We start from the raw sequence: 24,588 nt of genomic DNA, 5'->3' as shown, positions 1-24,588 counted from the left end.
ACCTAGCAACACCTTAGCAACCACTCAGAACACCCTAGCAACCGCCTAGCAACACCTTAGCAACCACCTAGCGACCACCTTGCAACACCTTAGTAACCACTTAGCAACTAGTCAGAACACCTTAGCAACTGCCTAGCACCACCTTAGCAACCACTCAAAACACCCTAGCAACCGTCTAGCAACACCTAAGCAACCACCTAGCAACTAGTCAGACCACCTTAGCAACTGCCCTGCACCACCTTAGCAACCACCTAGCAACCACTTAAAACACCCTAGCATCCGCCTAGTAAAATGCTAATTCATGCTAGAATCATGCTAACAACATGCTAATTCATGCTAGAATCATGCTAGTAACATGCTAATTTATGCTAGAATTATGCTAACAACATGCTAATTCATGCTAGAATCATGCTAGTAACATGCTAATTCATGCTAGAATCATGCTAACATGCTAATTCATGCTAGAATCATGCTAGTAACATGCTAATGTATGCTAGAATTATGCTAACAACATGCTAATTCATGCTAGAATCATGCTAGTAACATGTTAATTCATGCTAGAATCATGCTAACAACATGCTAATTCATGTAAGAATCATGCTACTAACATGCTAATTCATGCTAGAATTATCCTAGTAGCATGCTAATTCATGCTAGAATCATGCTAGTAACATGCTAATACATGCTAGAATCATGCTAACAACATGCTAATTCATGCTAGAATCATGCTAACAACATGCTAATTCATGTAAGAATCATGCTACTAACATGCTAATTCATGCTAGTAATATGTTAACTCAAGCTAAAATCATACTAACATTCTATTTACACTTTAAAACCACTTCAAACTTTCAGATTTGGCTTTTCAAGCCACCATAAAGTTTGTCCTCAAACTTTAATATCTAGTTGTATAATGATGGTTTGTTCTGTAGACTATCAAAAAAAATATAGCTTAAAAGTGCTGATAATTTTTACCTTAAAATTGTTTTTTTTTAAGTTAAAAACTGCTTTCATTCTAGCCTGAATAAAACAAGTAAGACTTTGTCCAGAAGAAAAAATATTATCAGACATACTGTGAAAATTTCCTTGCAAGCATCATTTGGGAAATATTTAAAAAAGAAAAAAAAATTCAAAGTGGGGCTAATAATTCTGACATCAACTATATATAAAGATCGTTATCCATATTTATATATGTGTAAACTATATAATCTCATTTAAATACAGAACGATTTTGAGAAGTCTCTACATTTAGTAAATAATGCCATATTTATCTTAATATTATTTAATATTTAACAATAACAGATGGATGGATGGATGGATGGATGGATGGATGGATAGACAGATAGATAGATAGATCGATCCCTTGTTTTTTAATAAAAATGATCAGATATTTAGAAATAGCCATGATTATCCTGCACTCTTCCCTTCCCTGTCCCTTCTGTTCATTTATCCATCTGTCCCTCATCCTGAACTTTATATTCACCATGCGCAAAAAAAACTTCCTGCACTAACGGCCTGGATTTTCCACTGTTAAAATAAGTCACAGAGGATGCAAGTTTATGCAGTCAAAAGGCAAAGAGTCTGTCACAGCCATTTAGCGTCTCAAGCGTTCAAGACAACAGTGGTTCGCGAGGCCACAAGGGTGTGCGTTGAAAAATCAAACACAGCGCGGATGTGGAAAACAGACAATGGCAGAGATTATTCACGACATCAAGACTAGAAGACTGACAGAGTAACCGATCCCTTGAGCACCTGATGTCCTCTTCCTCTCTCGCTCACTCGCTTTCTCTGGATTCGAGCTGCCACATGGCGTGTAATCTCAGCGTGAGAGATGAGTTATCTAGGTGGATCCGTTTGGTCTGTGTTTATCTTCTCTGCTTTGCCGCGGATGTCCTCCGGGCGTTGCGACTTACACGTCCCTCTGGATATTAAAAACTTGAAATATAGAGATTCTATCAGCGGCGGGCTTTATGCTTTGGTGATTTATAGCAGAGACAACTGAGGTTTATCTTAGAGGTTTGACAGAGAAAGTTGGTTTTGAGATGCGGTATAACCGTAAGCAGTGGCAAAACAGCTCCGCACTGGTGGATATCAAAAATCCCACCTCTTTCTTTTTAACTCAAGTGGGAAATTTTAGTACTAACAGTCAGAAGGCTGTGAGTTTGATTCCCATCTAGAGCAGAAACTGATGAAGCCACAGTTTTAGCATTCTTCATGGCACTAGATGTTGATTTTAAGGATATCTATAAGGTAGTGTGCTTCAAAAAAGGGACAGAAATTTGCATTTAGAAGATAAAGACCTGATATAAACATTCAAAGCGTGCAGTTTGTCACTTCCGCATAAATGGATCAATTTTTTTATTTTTCCCATAATTTATTTTCTCATCAAATCTTCTGACCAATCAAATGCTCTAGTAGTATCTGACATGTCCCTCCTTCATTCAAAACGCTTCACTTAGCTTTTCATGCACTTGAGCTCAACCAGCCTGATCTCACAAGGAAACGTAACTGTTTTACGTTTTATCAGTTTATTGGCTAATTTGTACACATTTGTATAAGTTCAGTTGTACAAAAATGTACAATTTTAAAAAGGAGGTGTGGCACCCAACTCTACCCCTAAACCCAATTGTCATTGGGGGATAAGCAAATTATACTAAATTGTATAATTGAGATCATATGAATTCATATGAATTAGCAACTAAATCAAAAAGTTTTGAACAGCCATGAGCTAGGATTGGCTCAATCGCTTTTAATGGCAGAACTTTGTTAAAGACGAAATGCGATTGGCTATAAAGGGAAGGAGCAACTACACTGAAAAAAATGATTAAAAGATGATGTCTTGGATTTACTAAGATTGTTTTTTTTTTTTTTTAGATAAGTGGCTGTAAACAATTTATTTGGAATTTAAACCAAACTAATTAAGTTGAATATTGCTGAATTATGATTATTTTTGTTTAAATTCAACCCATATAAATTGTCTGCGACAATTTTGCAGACATAATTTTGTTTTCAGTGTATATGTCCATGTTCATGTTTCATTTGAGTTTACATTAAATTTTGAAGTAAAAATTTGCACATTTTAAAGCAATTCACAAGACATTTAAAGAAATGGTTGACCCAAAATAATAATTAATTTTTCTATATTTTGATAACCCTCATGCCATTCTTTGTGTATTTTTCTTTTTTTTTTCTGTCAGATGAACACAGTTTGAGTAGTTTTAGATTTTATCCTGGCTAATTCATGCTGTAAAATGGTGTTAAATAGTGACTTTTTTTAAGTTTCCAATGTGCACAATGTAAAAAAAATGTAATGACACAAGAGCAAGGCAACAAATATTTTCATGTTGATTTAACCTACTTTATTATGTTAATCAGGTTTCAACTACATTTTTGAAGTTGTACAAAGTTTAACCTAATATTTTTTAGACGGCTTGATTGATTGTAAGTTGAGATGATTAGAAAAGTTCATTTGATTCAACTAACAAATTTATTGCAGCAAGAAAATTTTTACAGTGCATTAATCCATTGTCAAACAAACCCAAAAAGCACCATGTCTTATAAAACACAAATAATTATATATTTTTAGTTGTACAGGGCATCCGGAAAGTATTCACAGCACTTAACTTTTTCCAAATTTTTTTATGTTACAGCATTATTCTTAAATTAATTAAATTCATTTATTTCCTCAGAATTCTACACACAATACCCCATAATGACCATGTTAAAAAAATATATATTTTTCAATTGTTGCACATTTATTAAAAATAAAAAAAAATGAAATATCATATGTACGTAAATATTCACAGCCTTTGCCGTAAAGCTCTAAATTGAGCTCAGGTACATTCTGTTTCCACTGATCATTCTTGAGATGCTTAATTGGAGTTCACCTGTGGTCAATTCAGTTGATTGGACATGATTTGAAAAGGCATACACCTGTCTATATAAGGTCCCAGGGTTGACAGGGCATGTCAAAGCACAAACCAAGCATGAAGACAAAGAAATGTCTGTAGACCTCTGAGAGAGGATTGCCTCGAGACAAAAGGCTGGGGAAGGTTACAGAAAAAATTCTGCTGCTCTGAAATTTCCAATGAGCACAGTGGCCTCCTACCACTGGCCTCGGAAGTGGAAGATGTTTGGAACCACCAGGATTCTTCCTAGAGCTGGCCGGCTATCTAAGCTGAGTGATCGAGGAAAAAGGGCTTTAGTCAGGAAGGTGATCAATAACCCGATGGTCACTCTGTCTGATCTCCAGGGTTATTCTGTGGAGAGTGGAGAACCTTACAGAAGGACAACCATCTGTGCAGCAATCCACCAATTAGGTCTGTATGGTAGAGTGACCAGACGAAAGCCACTCCCCACCTGAAATTTGCCAAAAGGCATCTGAAGGACTCTCAGTCCATAAGAAAGAAAATTCTCTGGTCTGATGAGACAAAAATGTAACTCTTTGGAGGTGACGGTTAATCTTCCAGCAAGACAATGACCCAAAGCAAACCGCCAAAATATAAATAGAGTGGCTTCACAACAACTCAGTGAATGTCTATAAGTGGTCCAGCCAGAGCCCAGACCTAAATTCCATTGAACATCTCTGGAGAGACCTGAAAATGGCTGTACACCATCACTTCCCATCCTACCTGATTGAGCTCGATAGGTACTGAAAAGAGGAACGGGCAAAAATTCAAGCCAAGCCTGTGGCATCCTATTCAAAAAGACTTGAGGCTGTAATTTCTCCCAAAGGTGTCTCAACAAAGTATTAAGGAAAGGCTGTGAATACTTATGTACATGTGATTTTTCAGGTTTTTTATTTTGAATAAATTTGCAACAATTTCAAAAAAACTCTTTTTTCGCATTGTCATTATGGGCTATTGTGTGTAGAATTTTGACAAAATAAATGAAGTAAATCCATTTTTGAATAATGCTGTAACATTAAAAAATTTGGAAAAGGTGAAGTGCTATAAATACTTTCCATATGCCTTGTAAATTCCAATCCAAACATGCTTATCAGAAGCCCCGTGAATAGATGCTTCTTGCAGGAACCACTAACCCCACAGTTTGCTTACCTCAGAAGACGACAACTAACTAAAAACCAGTTGGCTTAGCGTTACTGTATGATGTCATACAGTTAATTTCTCTTACAATGTTGTGTACATGCATTTACCTGTCTGATGTCATGCGTCATACATAGTATACGTCAGCCGCACGTAATGTTGCCTTCAGAAGTCAGTGATTGGACTTTATAGTTTAACATTTTTAAATACTTCTGTTACACAAACATATCTGTTTTTTGTTTTATCTGCTTTATAAGACATGCGTTAACCACCTGGCACACAGCTTATTTTTACGACAGATTTATGCTTTTTTGGAAACTTCACAATAAAAGCCCCTAAACACAATCATACAGCATGAAAGCATTTTAAATAACTCTGTTCATCTGACAGAACAAAAAAGTCATATACACTGAGAATGACTCGAGGGTTAGTAAGTAATAAGATAATCACAATTTTGGGGTGAACCATACCTTCAAGAAAGGGATTAAATGTTTTCTTTCTCTGTCTCAGGAGAAGACGTGTAATATAGATGGGATGTGTTTTGCTGATGGAGACTCCAGCCCCTCCATTCCGTGTCTCCTGTGTAACTCCACTGCCTCGAAATACACCTGGTCCATTAATCAAGGTAAACACAGCCAAGCCGAGAGCTGATGGCAGTAGCACGTTAATGAATGTTGTCTGTACTTGTTGTCATCCTCATAGAACACTTGTAAACGGTTATTTCACCCTAAAATGACTATGCTTTTATTAATTAATCAGCCTCATATTGTTCCAATCGCTTGAGACATTTGTCTTAAAAATACAAATTAGCCTATTTTAGGTGAGATCTGTGAGCTTTATCATCCTTCATAGAGGTTTCTGACTCATTGAAAATCTAGAAAAAATCATAATGGATCCTCAAAACAGACTACATGCCTTCAATTGGATAAAATACTATCATACTTTTGTGAGCATCTAAAACAAAAATAAGAACTTTATTTAACAGTTTCTTCACTTCAGTGTCAGTATAGTGTGCACATGCACTGTGCAGTGACAAATACTGCTCCGGATACCCAATACAAAGCATATCCTACTGTAGGTTATATGTTGCGACCAATCTTGAGCCATGAACGTGTACCCTGTATTGACACTGAGAAGCAGAAACTGTTTTTATTTTATTTTGTTTTTGTTTTATATGCACAAAAAAATATTCTCGTAGCTTTTCCGTATACTTTTTCTCGTATACTATTCCGATTAAAACACTGTTAACACATGTAATGATTTTAAAATGTTTTCGATGCCTTGCTGGACTTGAATTTGGATCATTGATGTATATTGGGGATGAGAGAGCTCTGGGATTCATCTAAAATATCCTAATTTGTGTGTGTTTTGGAGATGAACTCAGCTCTCAGAGGTGTTGTAACGACATATGAGAGAGTAAATTTTTTTTTTTTTTTAGTGAACTAACCCTTTAAGCTACAAATTAGTTACAGATTTTAGCAGTCATGGGATTTATTTGACCCAACACCCTTCTGCATGACCCATTTCAAAGTTAATTTACAAAGTATCTTTCAGAAACATCTGAAAATACAAGTTGTGGTATAGTAGTCAAAAGTAATAGTCATTCTTCAGACTCATTAAGTCTTGGTGCTCATTTAGGAGATGTTGTGTTAAATCCCATTTCTGCTTTTTAAAGCAAAACTGATTTAACATAAACACAAACTGTTCAGACAGAATGAAAACAACACCTTAGTGATTTACTGCACTGTTCAGAGTTTATTTTAATGGTAATAAATATAAGAGCATTAACATAAGGTTCTAAAATACTGGCTGAAAACATATGCTGGATATGTAGGTGGTTTATTCCGCTGTGACGACACTAGCTAGGAAACAAAATGAATGAATGAATAAATAAATGTGCCATGGTTAATGTGGGGGTCGAATCCCATACTTGCTCTTAAAAATACCATTATATATATATATATATATATATATATATAAAAACAACTACTTAGATTGATTTGCTAAAAAAGTAAAAATTTAAAAAATAAATTTTGCTGAAATTTGCCCTGGGACTTGACCTAACAACCTTCTGCTGCACAGTTTAAAGCTATTTTATCTATAGACATGCTGTCCTCAATTCATTATCTATGGTGCTCATTGGGTGGACATGTGGTCTAGTTAATTACATAAGAGATGTGGGTTTAATTCTCATCCCTGCCTAATAAAAAAGATTTTAAACTCACTAAATATAAACTTTGCAACATCGATTTATATATAAAAAAAATGGGACTTAACCTTACAACCTTCTGCAGCAAAATTACCTTTTAATCAAATGGTAATTAAGTTAGCATAAAGATATGAAATACATTCTGTAGACTAGCATTTAATGATCATGCGACAGATGCACAGGGCTATGATGAACATAGGGCAAGTGTGTGTTCAAATCCCCACTTTTTAATAATAAAATTTGATACAAATTTAAAACAGAATTTGACATTTACAGTTTTAATTACTATCCAACCCTACTACCTTCTTCAGTACAATATAAGGTAATTAAATGATTATGAGAACATTAAAAAATAAGTTTGACTGATAACTTTACTGTATATGTTTAACTGAAAATTGTGTGAGGCCTGGACTGTGTCTTTTGTTATCAGACTATAAAAGAAGTACAGTAGATCTGAAAAGGCACACCGCTCTTGCTCCAACTTTCAGTACGTTTGAAGTTAAAAGCTCAGCTTTACTAACAGACTTTATTACAGCAGCTAACACAGACATTATATGGTGCGTCAGCTGGAACATCCTTGCTGTGAATTTCAATTAGCTGAGGTTTAATTTTGGGAGTTTTACAGGGTTGCAAAAAACGAAGGAGAGCATTAGGCTGCTAACTTTAGTTTTGGTTTTATTATCACACTGTATAGACTTCAGGATTGTAGTAATGCTCAATATTTCAGTAGTTTCTTCTAAATACTGTTTTTGTTTTGTTTTTTCGACTCAGGAGAAGTGACATTTGCAACACTGGAATATTGGTTATTGGACTTTGATAGAGTATTGAACTTTGCTGGAATGTTTTAGTATGGAAAAACTGAATTTACCACAAATAAGAGGTGTTGATGAGCTAGATCCAAAGTGGAGTAAATATTAATGCACTTTGATGTACACTATTGTTTCTCCAGTTGATTCTATAACATTGTAATGTAATGCATTAATTTTATTAATTATTAATTAGTATTATATACACATTTTTATAGTATGTAGTTACACTGCATACATATTAGGTGTTTTATATATTTATATATTTTATTATATATTTTATTTGTAAAAGTTCTATTACTATTAATATTTTAAAAGATATTTTAGTATTTCATTATTATTATTATTATTATTATTATTATTATTATTACTATATTATTATTATTAATCTTGTTTTTGTTTTATTTTATTCTTATTTTATTCTTATTAATATTATTATTTTATTATTATTATTATTATTGTTGTTGTTGTTGTTGTTAATTATAATAATAATAATATTCATCATCATCATCATCATCATCATCATCATCATCATCATTAATATCATCATCATTATCACCCTCATATAACATTATTGTTATTATTATTATTATTATTATTATTATTATTATTATTATTATTATTATTATTTTGAATACTACTACTACTACTACTACTACTAATAATAATAATAATAATAATAATAATAAAAATAATAATAATAGTAATAATAATGTTGCTATGATTTATTAGTATTAGTAATATTATTTAATTATTTATGAGTCATTATTATTATATTTTTTATAATATTAACTATAATATATATATATATATATATATATATATATATATATATGTATATATATATATATATATATATATATATATGTATATATGTATATATATATATATATATATATATATATATATATATATATATATATATATATTATATTATATTTATATTATATTTATTATATTAATTGTACAAATATATCATCAATAAACATTACTATATAAATACTAATATTCATGCTATTACACTAAAATATACTAATTAAAGACTAATTTATTTTTGGGGTTGATTATTAGTTTTTAAAATAATAACAATAAACTATTTTTGTTTAGTTTATTATTTCTTTATCATAAATACACCTTTCAACTGATCTGCATGAACTGTACGTATCTCTTTAAATTGGAAATAGCTAAAACTGTTGTATGGCATTTTATATATGTTTTATAGCATTGATTCATGAACTTTATAAACTATACAACTAACTGCACAAATCATATTTAAGACTAAATTCAAATATCTGAGGTTTTTGAAAATTGCTCCTAGTAAATTAAGCACACACACACACATGAATTGTGAGTTGTCTGGAAAAAAAGTAGCATTTCAGCACGAGCTCTCTCTTCTCCTGCCAAGCATACAATTATATACTGACAGAACTGACTGTAAACATCCGTCTGTTTGCCTGTGCTGTAAATGAAGACCAGACCGATGTTGCGCACACACACATACACACACACAGCTTTAAGGAAGATTTCAACCATTCGCCTCATACACCCACTTATCTTCCTCATAGTTATTTCCCTTGCGTTCTCTGCCGTGATTTTTTTTCATCATTCCAGAGCAAAATTGAGTCCAATTCATTCATGCAGACACATTAAATTAGACAGATGATCATCAGAGTAACATCTTAAAATTGAAATGTTAAGTGATTCAAATGAGCATTTATACCGTAGCAGAATTATTCCATAACCGCGGAAATCAGTGAAAAATAGATGTCAGGCCATTTTAATGTAATTGGTGTGCTTTAAATTTGTATTGCAAATGTTTTCATGGCTTGTTTTGCATGTTATTGTGCATCTTATTCCTACTCTGGTTTATGAAATAACTCCTGTAAAATTACAACAAAAAAGTATAATAATTTTGTCTAGCTGAAATGAATTGTACTGAACATTGGGATTCAACCTAACAACCTTCTGTAGCACATGTTAAAGCTTAAATTATCTTACTTATGATAATGTCATTAAACTGAAGGTCCAAAATATAAGCTAGTTTTTAATAATTATGACATTAAAAGATATATTGTTCACATATTACAGATGTGAGTTTGAATCCCATTTAACTAAATTTGGACAAAAGCGTCTACTAAAATGACTAAATGTAAATTTAAATTAGACCATTTTAAATGTTGCGCAATTCAAGTGCGCACTTGTACTGCAGCAGAAATTAAATCCTCAATGATGAATATGATGAATAACTATACCTGAAGTCATTTTTTTTTCTGATTTAAAAAAGACCTTGCACCTTAAAAGGTTGCACATATTAGAATTTTACCATCAAGATGACATTTGTGGAAATGACCTATTTTTCCGAAGGATTAATTATGATTTTGAGCTCACTACACTTGAAATCTTAAGTTTATGCATTTTCATGGTACATCATTTAAATTAACTCATATTTTTTTAAGTCATAGGACCAAAATGCAAAATTTTAAGTTATATTCAGTCAACATTACTTAATTGTTTAAGTAAAGACAACATTAGGGTTTACAATGTATTCAATGGTCATGCTAAATGTGATCTAATGTTTATATGGCAGATGTGGCTTTGAATCCCATCCCTGCTCTATCTATAAGTTCTATAAGCTCTATCTATAAGTATCTACATGTATAAGTTCTTTTTGTATGAGATAACCATTAGAGTGAAATCTTAAAAATCCACACGTTATTGAAAAAAATCCAATCCAATGATTTTTTATTTGCAGTTTTTTCCAGCTTTTTTTAAAAGGGCACCAATATGTTGATCTGAATTTTAGTGTGTTATTGTGCATCGAGTTTGTTTACTATTTGATGTCAAAACAGATTTATGAATCCATTTCGCTATTAGTCAATGTTTCCCAGCTAGAAACACACAAGCTCATATGCGTCATGCTGCTCGCGAATGAGATTTTGAACATGAGTGACATATTGGTGCAGAAAGTGCTTCCATATTCAAGATCAGGGTTGGTTTATTTTCCGGGGTTTTGTTGTGGATAATTGCATGTCACTTAAGATGGATTTTTGTTTTTTGCTCCGTGTTGCGGCCTTTGTTTGTCAACTTTCATAAGAAAACAAGAAGCAGGGAATAACTGTCAGATCTCACCAATATCATCAGATAAGATATTAGAAAAGCTGATTTTTATTTATGTTTTTGTTCCTGTTTGTTCTCTGAGGCATTTCTTCTTTTTGTGTATAAATAAATTAATTATTAATCCCTAAATAATGAAATCTGTAGATTAAATTGGTTTGTTACAGTTGTCATGTTCTAATAAAAATATAACACCTCATGAATGAATAATACGTTTTAATCTGGTCTGTTATAGTAATAGCACAAATTTCTTAAAGGTGCAGTAGGTGATCTACCAAAATCCGTTAGCATAAAATCTTTATAACACAGTCCCTCCCCTGCCGTTCAAAGCCACGCCTCACCAACATCACTATAGAGCTAGTGTTTGAATGACTCTCTATAGCGTAATGTCTAAAGTGAAGACAAAACAGCTGATTTTGCTCAAACTTTAAGATTATAATGCTGAACATGACATGAAATTCCATCCATTTACAGAGATATCTTCTTACAGTGTTAAAGTCTATAGTATTTCTCTGTTGCAATCGGGATATCACAATAATTTACCCTGAAAAAAGGACCGCAATCACTACCAGACTACTGTTGTGATTGTGATAAGGAAAATGCTAAACACATGCAGACATTGCTTCTTTCTTTCTGCCAACACAACACATATTCTTAATATGCGAGCAAATTGGTATAAATACAGCACTACAACATACAAAATTCAATTCAATTCAGCTTTATTTGTATAGCGCTTTTACAATGTAGATTGTGTCAAAGCAGCTTCACATAAATGGTTATAGTAACTGGAACAGTGTAGTTCAGTTTTTAGTGTTTAAGTTCAGTTCAGTTTAGTTTAGCTCAGTTCAGTGTGATTTAATCATTACTGAGAGTTCAAACACTGAAGAGCAAATTCATCGATGCGTAGCTCTACCAATCCTGAACCATGCGAGCCAGTGGTGACAGCGGAGAGGGAAAAAAAACTTCACCTGATGGGAGTGAAGAAAAAAAACCTTGAGAGAACCAGACTCAGTTGGGCACGATCATTTTAATTTCTCCGCTGGCCAAAAGTCTTATGCAGAGCTTCAGTCACCGCGGTGGAGGCTGGAAGATGGCCTCAGCGAAGACTCGTCTGTCCCTGGGGCGTCGCTGGAATCAGACAAAAGAGAGAGATCGAATAACACTTACCAGCATGTTTCTGAAAATCAAGGAGACCGTGGGGAGGGGGTGTTCAGGGGTGAGGTCTCTGACACTGTTGTGAACTGGGATAGGATGCATCGGGCTTTGGGCGGCCGCTTTGATTAGGTACTGTACCAAAGTTGGCAACCCGCGGGTGTTTACAGACTGTACCAAAGAAGGGGTCGGGTGAAATTATTAGAGTTTTTTGGAAGAAATAAAAAACAGGATGGTTGTCATTTTGTTGTCTAACAGCAGTAATTTTTGTCATACTGTAGTGTCTCTCTGCTTGTTGCTGGCTGTATGTGGGTGGAGTAAGACACAAAGGTGAAGGGTGAAGAGGCCTTTGTGGAATGTCACTGACAAAATATTGAACGGCTATTAGCCAATCAGTTTCAAGAACCAGACAGAACTGTTGTATTAAAAAAAAAAATATATATATATATATATATATATATGCTGTTTTCAGTTATGAATCACAAATGTTGAATATGACAATATTACTAAATTTTGAAATTATAATAATATCAACAGCAACACTTGCACACAATACCCAGCTGATTCAGTCGTTGCCTGGTGACATAAAAAGAGCACCACTCTTCTTTTTTTCTTGTCAACAAAAGGAAGTGTGGTGCGCCTTGCATTTTTTGTAACGTAAAATCGCGTTTGGTGTGATCGGCCCCTTATTTCTCTATATAATACTTCTTATACATTATATTATTTCAAACTACTAAAGTGTCAATAAAAGAAACTTTGTTAAATGGTAGAGTTGAATTTTTTTAATCAAAAGTCGACAAAGATCCCATAATGCATTTCACAAACATAAATAAACAGAAATAAAAACACCTGTGAATCGCAAAATATGGAAACTGTTCATTAACAGAGATTTTTACATATGTATATATGTATATATGTGTGTGTGTGTGTATGTGTGTGTGTGTGTGTGTGTGTGTATAATAATATATAAATTAATGAAAATTCCTTTTACTTCTACTTTCTGCAGTAACATGACTGACCAAAATAAGAATATGAGTAACACTTTATTTTAATGGTTTCTTTAACATATTTTGTTAAATTTAAGTTACATTGCATCTACATGTCAAATATTCTCAATAGATAATAAGTAGTCTGTTAGGTCTGTTAGGGTTAGTATTTGCATGTTCTTGCAAAGCTTCTTATAGTCAGTTAAATGTCTGTTGAAGGAGCAGTATCAACAGATATTGAGCAGGCAGTCTAGAGCTATTGTTTGAATGACTCTCTATAGCGTAATGTCTAAAGTGAAGACAAAACAGCTGATTTTGCTCAAACTTTAAGATTATAATGCTGAACATGACATGAAATTCCATCCATTTACAGAGATATCTTCTTACAGTGTTAAAGTCTATAGTATTTCTCTGTTGCAATCGGGATATCACAATAATTTACCCCGAAAAAAGGACCGCAATCACTACCAGACTACTGTTGTGATTGTGATAAGGAAAATGCTAAACACATGCAGACATTGCTTCTTTCTTTCTGCCAACATAACACATATTCTTAATATGCGAGCAAATTTGTATAAATACAGCACTACAACATACAAAATTCACTCAATTCAGCTTTATTTGTATAGCGCTTTTACAATGTAGATTGTGTCAAAGCAGCTTCACATAAATGGTTATAGTAACTGGAACAGTGTAGTTCAGTTTTTAGTGTTTAAGTTCAGTTCAGTTTAGCTCAGTTCAGTGTGATTTAATCATTACTGAGAGTTTAAACACTGAAGAGCAAATTCATCGATGCGTAGCTCTACTAATCCTGAACCATGCGAGCCAGTGGCGACAGCGGAGAGGGAAAAAACTTCACCTGATGTGAGTGAAGAAAAAAAACCTTGAGAGAACCAGACTCAGTTGGGCACGACCATTTTAATTTCTCCGCTGGCCAAAAGTCTTATGCAGAGCTTCAGTCACCGCGGTGGAGGCTGGAAGATGGCCTCAGTTAAATGTCTGTTGAAGGAGCAGTATCAACAGATATTGAGCAGGCAGTCTACTAATATTCAAATGAGAATTAATTGTCATGTAACTGCAATGCGACTTTTAATCAACAAAATGTGTAATAGGGACCATCAAAATAAAGTCTTACCAGAATATATTGTGTTTTTTATATAGTTACTAAAGTAATTTTAAAATTGATTATGATTAAAGTAATCTTTAAAAATTAAAAAAATATATGAATATTTTGTGTTTGCGCTTGAAATAAACAGAATATTATCACACATAATTGTGTATATTAACACAGTTTTCATTACATTTTATCAATACTTTTTAAATGAAAAATTCCTTCGAAATGTGAGCAGTGGGAATCAGCAGTGGTTTTTTAATTTCTAAATTCTCCTCTCATTTCCGCAGCTAATCGTCCGCCGAGCCTCCAAGCGCCACAGGACGTCCTGCAGACCTTTGTAGGGGAGAACTTTGTGTACCAGTTGACAGCCGTGGACCCCGAGGGCTCAGCCTTGCTCTTCCAGCTGGAGTCGGGACCCCGCGGGGCCTCCATCTCCCCAGCCGGACTGCTCATCTGGACGGTTCGGGAGGAGCAGACGCACAGTTTCCGGTTCAGTGTGACTGATGAGTGTGACGCGCAGAGCACATTCACTACTGAGGTGAGAAACACTGACGCGTGCAAGACGGAGACGAGTTTTCATCAAACATGACTTAGTTTTGTTGAAATAAAGGTTTATGCTTTTTATTGTAAATGGTCTGGTAAAAAAGTCTGGTAGAAAAAAAATCAAAATGGATATACATGTAAATGACATCTATCTATCTATCTATCTATCTATCTATCTATCTATCTATCTATCTATCTATCTATCTATCTATCTATCTATCTATCTATCTATCTATCTATCTATCTATCTATCTATCTATCTATCTATCTATCTATCATCTATCTATCTATCATCTATCTATCTATCTATCTATCTATCTATCTATCTATCTATCTATCTATCTATCTATCTATCTATCTATCTAACCTAAACAAACAAAATATTTTTTATTATATATATATATATATATATATATATATATATATATATATATATATATATATATATATATATATATATATATATATATACATATATATATACACATTATATAAATAAAAACGTTTATTTTGAATTCGAATAATTCTTTGACAGCACTAATTATATAATGTTGTTGTTATATTATTTCATTTAATTTCATTTTCTTGTCGGCTTAGTCCCTTTATTAATCCGGGGTCGCCACAGCGGAATGAACCGACATATTATCCCGCAAGTTTTTACGCAGCGGATGCCCTTCCAGCCTCAACCCATTTCCCAGAGATGAAGGGCATCCGCTGCATAAAAGCTTGCTGGATAAGTTGGCGGTTCATTCCGCTGTGGCGACCCCGGATAAATAAAGGGACTAAGCCGACAAGAAAATGAATGAATTATATTATATTATATTATATTATATTATATTATATTATATTATATTATATTATATTATATTATATTATATTATATTATATTATATTATATTATATTTATTATATTATAATAACACAAAAACTGTTTTGTTTGTTTCTTTCTATCTTTTTCTTTTTAAAACCTGGCTCTAGTAAAATAAACTACTTTATAAAAAATATAATCTCACATTACATTGAATTAATACATACAAATAAATGATTATTTGTTTGGAAACATATAAAATGTTATAATTGCAATTAAAACAATTAAAAAGTGTTGCATTTCCAGTTTTTTTTTTTCAACGAGCAGAGTTGCAGCATTACAAAATGTTACATCAGTGTTTTTTGTCACATTCTATCATGTGAGTTCATGCAATAATGAAATCCACTCGAATAAACTCTTTCCTCCATCATACTGTATGCAGCATTGAGAAACCAGTCATTCTAGCCAATCAGTTTGTTTTCACTTCAGAGAGAAGTGTCTGTGAAATGAATATTAAATATTAATAAATATTAATACTTAAGCTTGTATTTCTCATTTAAAGATGCTATATACATATTATGATTATAACCTGCTAAGCATTTCCATTCCTTTAAACTATTTTCTTTGCTTATATACCATGGCGAATTGGTTTTACATTATATTTAACAGTTTGGAGTTTCCAGTATGTCTTTTTTTAACATGTCATCACGACATAAGGGCAGATTCTCCTGAGTGGTGTGTCAGAGAGAAAGACAAACGTGTTCTTGGTCTCCTCTGTGGCTCCAGACGACTAACAAGCATCTGCTTCCTGCCTGCCAGCGTTTCTTACAGAGCGTCTGAGTCTGAGAGATACAGTCGACTGAGGACAGCAGACACTGAGACACTGTGTGCAATTAACAACATCATGAACATGAAGAGAGAGAAAAAAAATATCTGCAGGAAGCTTTAGATCAGCGAAAGTACTTGTAATATCAGGAAACAGGTGTTGAAAATTAAATGTTATTTAAATTAGTGATTAGTGATATATATATGTATATAGGGTGATAAAAAATATAAAACCGCAGCTACCCAACTCATTACAGATTAAAATGTGCACCTCAACTCTCCTATTTCTACCAAATCTGTCCATCAGGAGCTGCACAGCGTCAATATTAATGGCCGGGCTACTATAGTCAAACCTTTGGTCACTTATGCCAATGCCAATTGTCGGTTTCAATGGTGTCAGCAGCACAAATCGTGGGGTGTGGACAATGTGAAACATGGGATGCGTCCAAAATCACATTCTTCCATACTATACAGTATGCTAAAAAGAATATATGAGTAGAGAAGTATGTCCAAATTCATAGAATCGAAAAACTGGATGACCTACTACTTCAGATGAGATTCTGAAGTGCGCATCCGCCGGACCCTACGCTATCCCATAAACATATTTAAATTCTAATGCAGTATCTACTGATTAGTGGGTGATTTTGACATAGGCCATGTATCCCTAAGTCCATCTTCACTATATTCGTGTTTTATTTATGAACTAATTTTGAGAGGATCATGAGCTTATGATTGAACACGGCTGGTACCACATCAGCTCCGTATAGGCGCCAGATGAATACTGACAAATGAAGTTTCACAAACTAATTTCGAGAGGAGCACGTGATATGATTGACTGCAGCTGGCCACTCTTCTACACTCATTAGCTAGCCAATCAGATTGATCCAAACTCACTATAAGTAACCTAGCTAACAACTACTTCCTTATCTTCGTTTCCCGAAGAAACCCCCCATCCACCCCTTCTCCTCCTTTTCTCTTTTGCCAAGGGGAGCTCTCCAGAACACCTGATCTCGTACTCCCCTCACATGCTCTATGGACCTGGCGGGAGCCCTGGGCTCAACTATCTCCAAGCTCAGGGTTCTCTCCCGGGACAGCATGCCAAACCTGCTAACTTGCTAACAAGTTGTCAAACAGTATCTAAGTGTGAACTCTTGAAACTATAAATAACCAGAGTTTTCCACCCCAGTCATTTTCGTCTTGAAGAATTCAACTCTTCCACATCTACCCCTTTCCTTTTCTGGTCTTTAGCACGGTTGCCTTACAGCCAGAACGCCGCAGGTTTGGCCCCTCACCAGGCTGGTTGACTTTTCTGTGTGGAGTTTGCATGTTCTCCCTGTGTTCGCAAGAGTTTCCCCTGGGTTTCCAAGTTTCCTCCCACCATCCAAAAACATACACCACAAGTTAATCGACTACTCCCAGATATCATCTTAAGACAACTCTTAAGCCAAATATATCTCAGCACATTCACAAGCAGGGGAGCTCTCGAGACCTACCTGAGCTTAAACTCCCCTCTCGCCCTTCAAAAGGAAGGGAGCCCCAGGCTCGAGGATATTCTGAGCTCAGGGCTCGCTCCTGGGACAGCATGCCAAATACGCTTTATTATCAATCATAAGCTAAGTGTGAAGTCTTGGACCCACATTCGGGAGAGTTATGGTGTGGAGAAGCCCCCAAAAAGCGTACTACTCATATTGATGCATGCTCAGAGTGAGGAATGGGGGTGGATCAGTGATGGTTTGGGCTGCGATATTATGCCATTTCCTAGGCCCAATGCTTGTGCTAGATTAATTAAAAGATACAAAGTCATAGATAGTCATAAATGGGCTGTAAATTTCTTATTAATTTACTGAATCACAATGTATTAATATATAATAATAATTATTATTATTATTATAATTATTATTATTATTAAGGATTTATATATATATATATATATATATATATATATATATATATATATATATATATATATATATATATATATATATATATATATATATATATATAATAAAACATAGTAAATATGTTTTAAAATCCTAAAATAAATAAACAGCTTTTATTGTATGTAATGTGTTCAATATAGTTTAAAAATGTAAGTGCTTTTATACAAAAATTTATTTTATAATTTATTTATTTTGGTAAATGTAACATATATGAATTTATAATGTTTTTATACATTTAATTTGAAAAATTCAATATAATTTTAATTGTATTTGTATTTGAAATAATTATTTAATTATATTATAAATGATGAAATTATAATTGTATTTTCAAACTTGTCTGAAAGTCTCCATGTTTTGCAGGTGCATGTTCGGCCATGCGTCTGTATGAACGGAGGGTCGTGTGTGACCAACATCAGGTTTCCAGCGGGCAGTGGCGAGTACCTGTGCATATGCTCATCTGGTTTCCATGGCGACCACTGCCAGGACAGGCTGAACGAGTGTGACTCGAGCCCATGTGGAGCAGGAGTGTGCGAGGATCTGACAGACGGCTTCCAGTGCCACTGTCCTGCTGGACTCACAGGTGCTTCTCCTGCACTCACACAAGCTTTAAAATCCGTGTAAAATTAAAGCTGCAGAATAAAGAATTGATGCCAAGTGGTTGTACTATATGTTGCAATCCAAATTCAAAATACTGGAGAGTGTTTGGTCACACTTTATTTTGAAGGTCCGTTTGTTGATTTTAAGTTGCATTGCGTCTACATGCCAACTAATTGTCATTAGATTATAAGTAGACTGTTAGGCTTAGGGTTAGTGTAAGTTGACATGTACTTGCAAAGTTTCTTAAAGTCAGTTGAAGGAGCAGTATCAGCAGATATTAAGCAGACAGTAATACTCAAATGGACCATCAACATAAAGTGTAATCAAGTTTTTTTTTCACCTGGCTCCTTCTTAGATCACTCAAAACACACACACACACACACACACACACACACACACACAAACACACAGGTTGCCAGATTGACGACTCAAACATTGATAAGTATGCCTGACGACCAAAGCTTACACTTAAAGCTGATAAGCGGATGTTTATGTTTGTAATATTTGTAATTTATCGCACATTAAAAAACACTTCATGAATCTGCGAGTCACTTTGGAGGCTGCTACGGTCCTCCGGAGGTCACATTTTGGGCCTCACCAATGCATTGAGGAAGCCTCCATGACTGATGCTGTGTTTTCACCCAGGGCACACTGAAGTGCAGAAATATATTTGGGTAAACTGGCAGTGGGCTGGTTATAGAGACCAAAAAAGGACAAACATTCGAACATGTAATTCACATTTTCAAAGCAAAATAGCTGACTTTAACATTGTTTTTCAGATAAACAAATATGTTTACTTGGCAAATTTCTTAAATAACTGCAAAAATATTATGGTATTGGTATACTTTAGACCAGTGGTTCTCAAAGTGGGGGTCGGGACCCCCCGAGGGGTCGCGGGACAATGAAGGGGGGTCGCCTGGTGATTTCCAAAAATCTATTTATTTTTTTTAAACCATAAGAATTAAAATATTTTATCCATAACTATACTGAAAATAAAAATAGTCGTTTATAGTTATTATTTACTATATAGTTACTATAGTAGCTTATAGTTACTAGTTCTATTGGATTGCGACCCCTGGGGTAATTACATTACATTAAAGGCAGCAATAGCGTTAGATGCATTTTGATTTTATAACATCAGGTTATACTTTCTGGCACATTTTAAGCACTGACACAAATTTAATTGGTGTGTCTGCGTCATTGCATGCAAGGTTTCTGTATTTATAACCACCTCAGAGGATATTGGGGGTCGCGAGTCACTGGCATTGTTATTTTGGGGGTCGCGGGCTGAAAAGTTTGGGAACCCCTGCTTTAGACCAGTGGTTCCCAACCTTTTTTGCCTGAGACCCCCTTTTCCCCCGGAAAATATTTTGAAGCCCCTCCACATTTAGTGATATTACCGCTCATATAAGTTTGCAGTAATGATGACAAAAAATGTAGTTTTCAAACAAACAGTATGTTTATCACTATATCTAGATATGTTTATGCACAAATAATAGCCTTATGTAAAATATAAAGCAAAACATCAGTAGGCCATATGTAACTGAAAAACATAAGCCTTTGGACTTTAAATTGGCACAATCTGAAATTCAGTAACAAAGATATCAGTATTCACACTGGTGTATAAGGGCAAAAAAAGAATATAGGCTATTACAATTTAATATGCACATGTTATTTGTTATGCTCTATCAAATAGTGTGAGGACTGCTGCCAGGTGAATCAGTGAGTCTTTTTTGTGCAGGACGGATTACAGATTTGTTCGTTTTTGGTCAGCTAGTGTCAAGCTGAAAAAACATTACTGTCGCTCTGATACAAGTTTTATTCATGGAGAAAAGTACAAAGCATTGCAGTGCTAGTGTGTTCTGTGTTTGTCTGAGAAAACTAATCTTACCGAAATGTGAATATTTCATACAAGCTGAAGCTGATCGGTCAATTCTTTGCAGCCTGGGGTTCATTGGTACGAGCGCATCACGCCGCTTGTGCATACAAACCGCTCACCTCCATTGGAAACAACAACAAACTTGTGCAAACTCTAGAAATTAGCGATATGCGAACAGCCCCTAAAAGGCCGACAAATGGGTTGCGGATCCATTCCTTGGCAGTTCCTTCACTTGGCCTTTTACCCTTGGCAACGATACTTTCCAAAGACATCTGTTTCTTACTCATTTTGCTGCTTTTGGGTTAAATTTGGTTAAATTTAAATTATGAAAAACAAAGAGTAAATAAAATTAGCCAACAAAATATTGGAAGAAAAAGAGTGGTATTTTCTGCTCTGAAGTGCTGGGGGTGTGTCTGCTGGGGGGATGTGGTCACTGGGAAAGCTGTCAAATGTTTAAAATTGTAACTGCCTGATTGGATCTTCCATCCAGCTTTATTGGAATTATATTATTATTATAATATAGAAGATTTGTTTCTTCTCACAATGTTGCACTGATATATTCACTCACCGGACACTTTATTAGGTACATCTTACTAGTACCGGGTTGGACCCCCTTTTGCCTTAAGAACTGCCTTAATCTTTCATGGCATAGATTCAACAAAATACTGGAAATAGTCCTCAGAACTCAGGTAGGCTCTAGCGTTGACACAATGCTCAAGTGGTACTAATGGGCCCAAAGTGTGTCAAGAAAGTATCCCCACACCATTACACCACCACTACCAGCCTGAACCATTGATGCTAGGCTGGGTGGATCCATGCTTTAATTCTGTTGACGGCAAATTCTGACCCGACCATTCGAATGTCGCAGCAGAAATCGAGACTCATCACACCAGGCAACGGTTTTCCAATCTTTTATTGTCCAATTTAGGTGAATCTGTGGAAATTGTAGCCTCAGTTTCCTGTTCTTAGCTGACAGGAGTGGCACCTGGTGTGTTCTTCTGCTGCTGTAGCCCATCTGCCTTAAGGTTGGATGTGTTGTGTGTTCAGAGATGCTCTTCTCGATTGTAACGAGTGGTTATTTGAGCTACTGTTGCCTTTCTTTCAGCTCGAACTAGTCTGGCCGTTCTCCTCTAACCTCTGGCATCAACAAGGTATTTGCTGCCACAGAACTGCCACTCACTGGATATTTTCTCTTTTTTTGTACCATTCTCTGTAAACCCTAGAGATGGTTGTTCGTGAAAATCCAAGTAGATCCGCAGTTTCTGAAATACTCAGACCAGCCCTTCTGGCACCAACAACCATGCCATGTTCAAAGTCATTTAAATCACCTTTCATCCCCATTCTGATGCTTGGTTTGAACTGCAGCAGATCAGGTCTTGACCATAATGCCTAAAATGCCTAAATGTATTGAGTTGCTGCCATGTGAAGGGCTATTTAGGTATTTGTGTTAACGAACAGTTGGACAGGTGTACCTAATAAAGTGGCCGGTTAGTGTATATACTGTACATAATCCTTAAATCAGTATTTTTTTGTTTATCAGTTTGTGCATTTTTCTTAAGTATTAATCATAAAGCTGCTCTTCCAAATAATCTTAACATAAACTCTTGACTCAGTTCCAGTCGTGCTCCCATTACAATATCATATATTACCAAAAAGCGAGCCCCAGTTGTGACCAGGAAAATCAGCTCATTTAGCTTCTCCAAGCTTGAAAGCCGTGGTGAATATGTGGGTGAGGAAAAAAGTCTGCAAAGCCAGAGAAATTCAAACAAACACTGAACTGTTTACATTTTTCGCACAGCATCTATTTTGAGATCTGAAGTCAAAAAACTCTCGATGTGTGAATTAGCCTGAATACAATGTCTGTTGTTGCTTGAAGTTGAAATGTGAAGCTTTCCTGTCGGGAGCGACGCTTTTTTTTACCTTTTGTGTGTTTTGTTGTGGCTCATTTGGCTTTGGGCCTTTGCAGATGGTTAGGACATTATTAAAGATCCCCTTCAAAGAATCCACAAAAAAAACACAAACACAAATAAAATAAAAAAATGGACCAATGCCCAGCAGCGACTGAAGCCACAGAGAGGAGAAAGGATTTTGTGTTTTTCTGCTGCCGGGACTAGTAAACAGGCCAAAACACAGTGATGAATAGCTCCAGAAATGTTTTATTTGCGCTGAAAGCAGTGTGGTCACTTGATGTTTTAGCAGAGGAAAGAAGTGGAGGAAATTATTACCATTGTCTAAAAACAATACCTCGCTTTAGTTTTTGTGTTTTGTGTTTTGAATTTCAGATACGCTGCTTATGAGTTGCATGAGAAGTGTTTGCTATGCTAAGCTGAACCTTTAATTTAGTTTTGGTTTTGTTTTATTTTTATAATTGTAATATTGACTACAATATTGACATGCCATTAACTTTACAGACAAAGACAAAAAGAGAAATTCTGAGTTGATTCTGACTGATTTTTAAGACTCTTTAATTGTGACAAATTCTGAATAACTTGTATACAACCTTAATTTTAAGGGGAAAAAGGTCAGAAATGCAATATATAAACTCAGAATAGGAAAGAAAAAAGGTCAATATGATGACGACTTAATTATATATTTTTTAAATTGCTTGTTTACACGCTTAGTCCTAATCAAAGTGAATGTGCTTTTTAGTTTTGAAAATGGGAGAAACATTGTACGTTTTGTTGACTTTAGAAAAGAGCTGTGTACTAAGCTTTTTTGTGGCTGGGCAACCATTGTATTAAATGGTCTTTGTGCTGGAGTGCATGACATCAGGAGCTTTATCTATATCAACTGCAGCTGCTCAAAGCGTTTCATCAAAAACTAGATCCACAGCAGTTGGTTAGAATTCAAAGCACATAAACAGCACACAAATTGTCCACTGTCAATAGAAAACCATATTAAAAAGGAGCCTTTCTATCCCAGCAGGCACAGGACATCAACATAATGTCTACATAATAATAGATGATGTCTATCAGACCTTGGATTTTGGTTGCCATACTTGATGAATAAACGTCTGTATTTGACATCAATATGATGTTAGTTTAAGATTTTGGCTCGACGTTGGATTTTGGTTACTTTTCAACACAACCTAAAATCAACAAAATATTAACGTTATTTCACGTCATTATTGGACATCAAAATAACATTGTACTTAGACGCCGGCAACCTAAATCTTACCTAATATAAATTTTTTTATGATGTTGTGTGTCTGCTGGCATGGGATTGAGGCTTATCTTTATATTACTTGCAGTTTTGACTTCTTTTTCTCTCTTTAAATTGTATACGAGTCAGTATCATTTCTAATTGTTGCTGCAATATGTAGTATTGCAAATAAAAAGCGAGTTTAGTGTGTTTTTATAGGCAAGATTCAGTCATTTGAATTATAGAATTCCGTTCACATATCTCATGTGGGTTTATGTGTGTTACATTAGTGAGTTTCGCTTAAGTTTCATACAGTATTAACACCTTACTTAGTGTTTTATTTACTTTTAATTGACTCTGTTTTGAATGAATCAGTTTAATAAATCACTCACTTTGTTATCAATGTAGCCTGGAGAACAACTAAACTCT

At 34.7% G+C, this 24,588-nt stretch overlaps 1 protein-coding gene across 1 annotated transcript in view; it reads left to right on the top strand.

Annotated features, from left to right (window-relative positions):
- Positions 1-24,588, top strand: part of si:ch211-246m6.5 — a 116,314-nt gene that overhangs the window by 58,175 nt on the left and 33,551 nt on the right. Inside the window, exons 16-18 of the mRNA XM_087304092.1 lie at positions 5,556-5,670; positions 14,714-14,964; positions 18,903-19,122. Of these exons, the coding sequence (XP_087160218.1) occupies positions 5,556-5,670; positions 14,714-14,964; positions 18,903-19,122 (586 nt within the window). The remainder of the gene's footprint in view (positions 1-5,555; positions 5,671-14,713; positions 14,965-18,902; positions 19,123-24,588) is intronic.

The sequence above is a fragment of the Danio rerio genome, chromosome 22 (assembly GCF_052040795.2).
Source record: "Danio rerio strain M-AB ecotype USA chromosome 22, GRCz13ab, whole genome shotgun sequence".
NCBI lineage: Eukaryota > Metazoa > Chordata > Actinopteri > Cypriniformes > Danionidae > Danio > Danio rerio.
The sequence above is the reverse complement of the archived record's forward strand: the minus strand, read 5'-3'. Positions and strand labels throughout refer to the sequence as shown.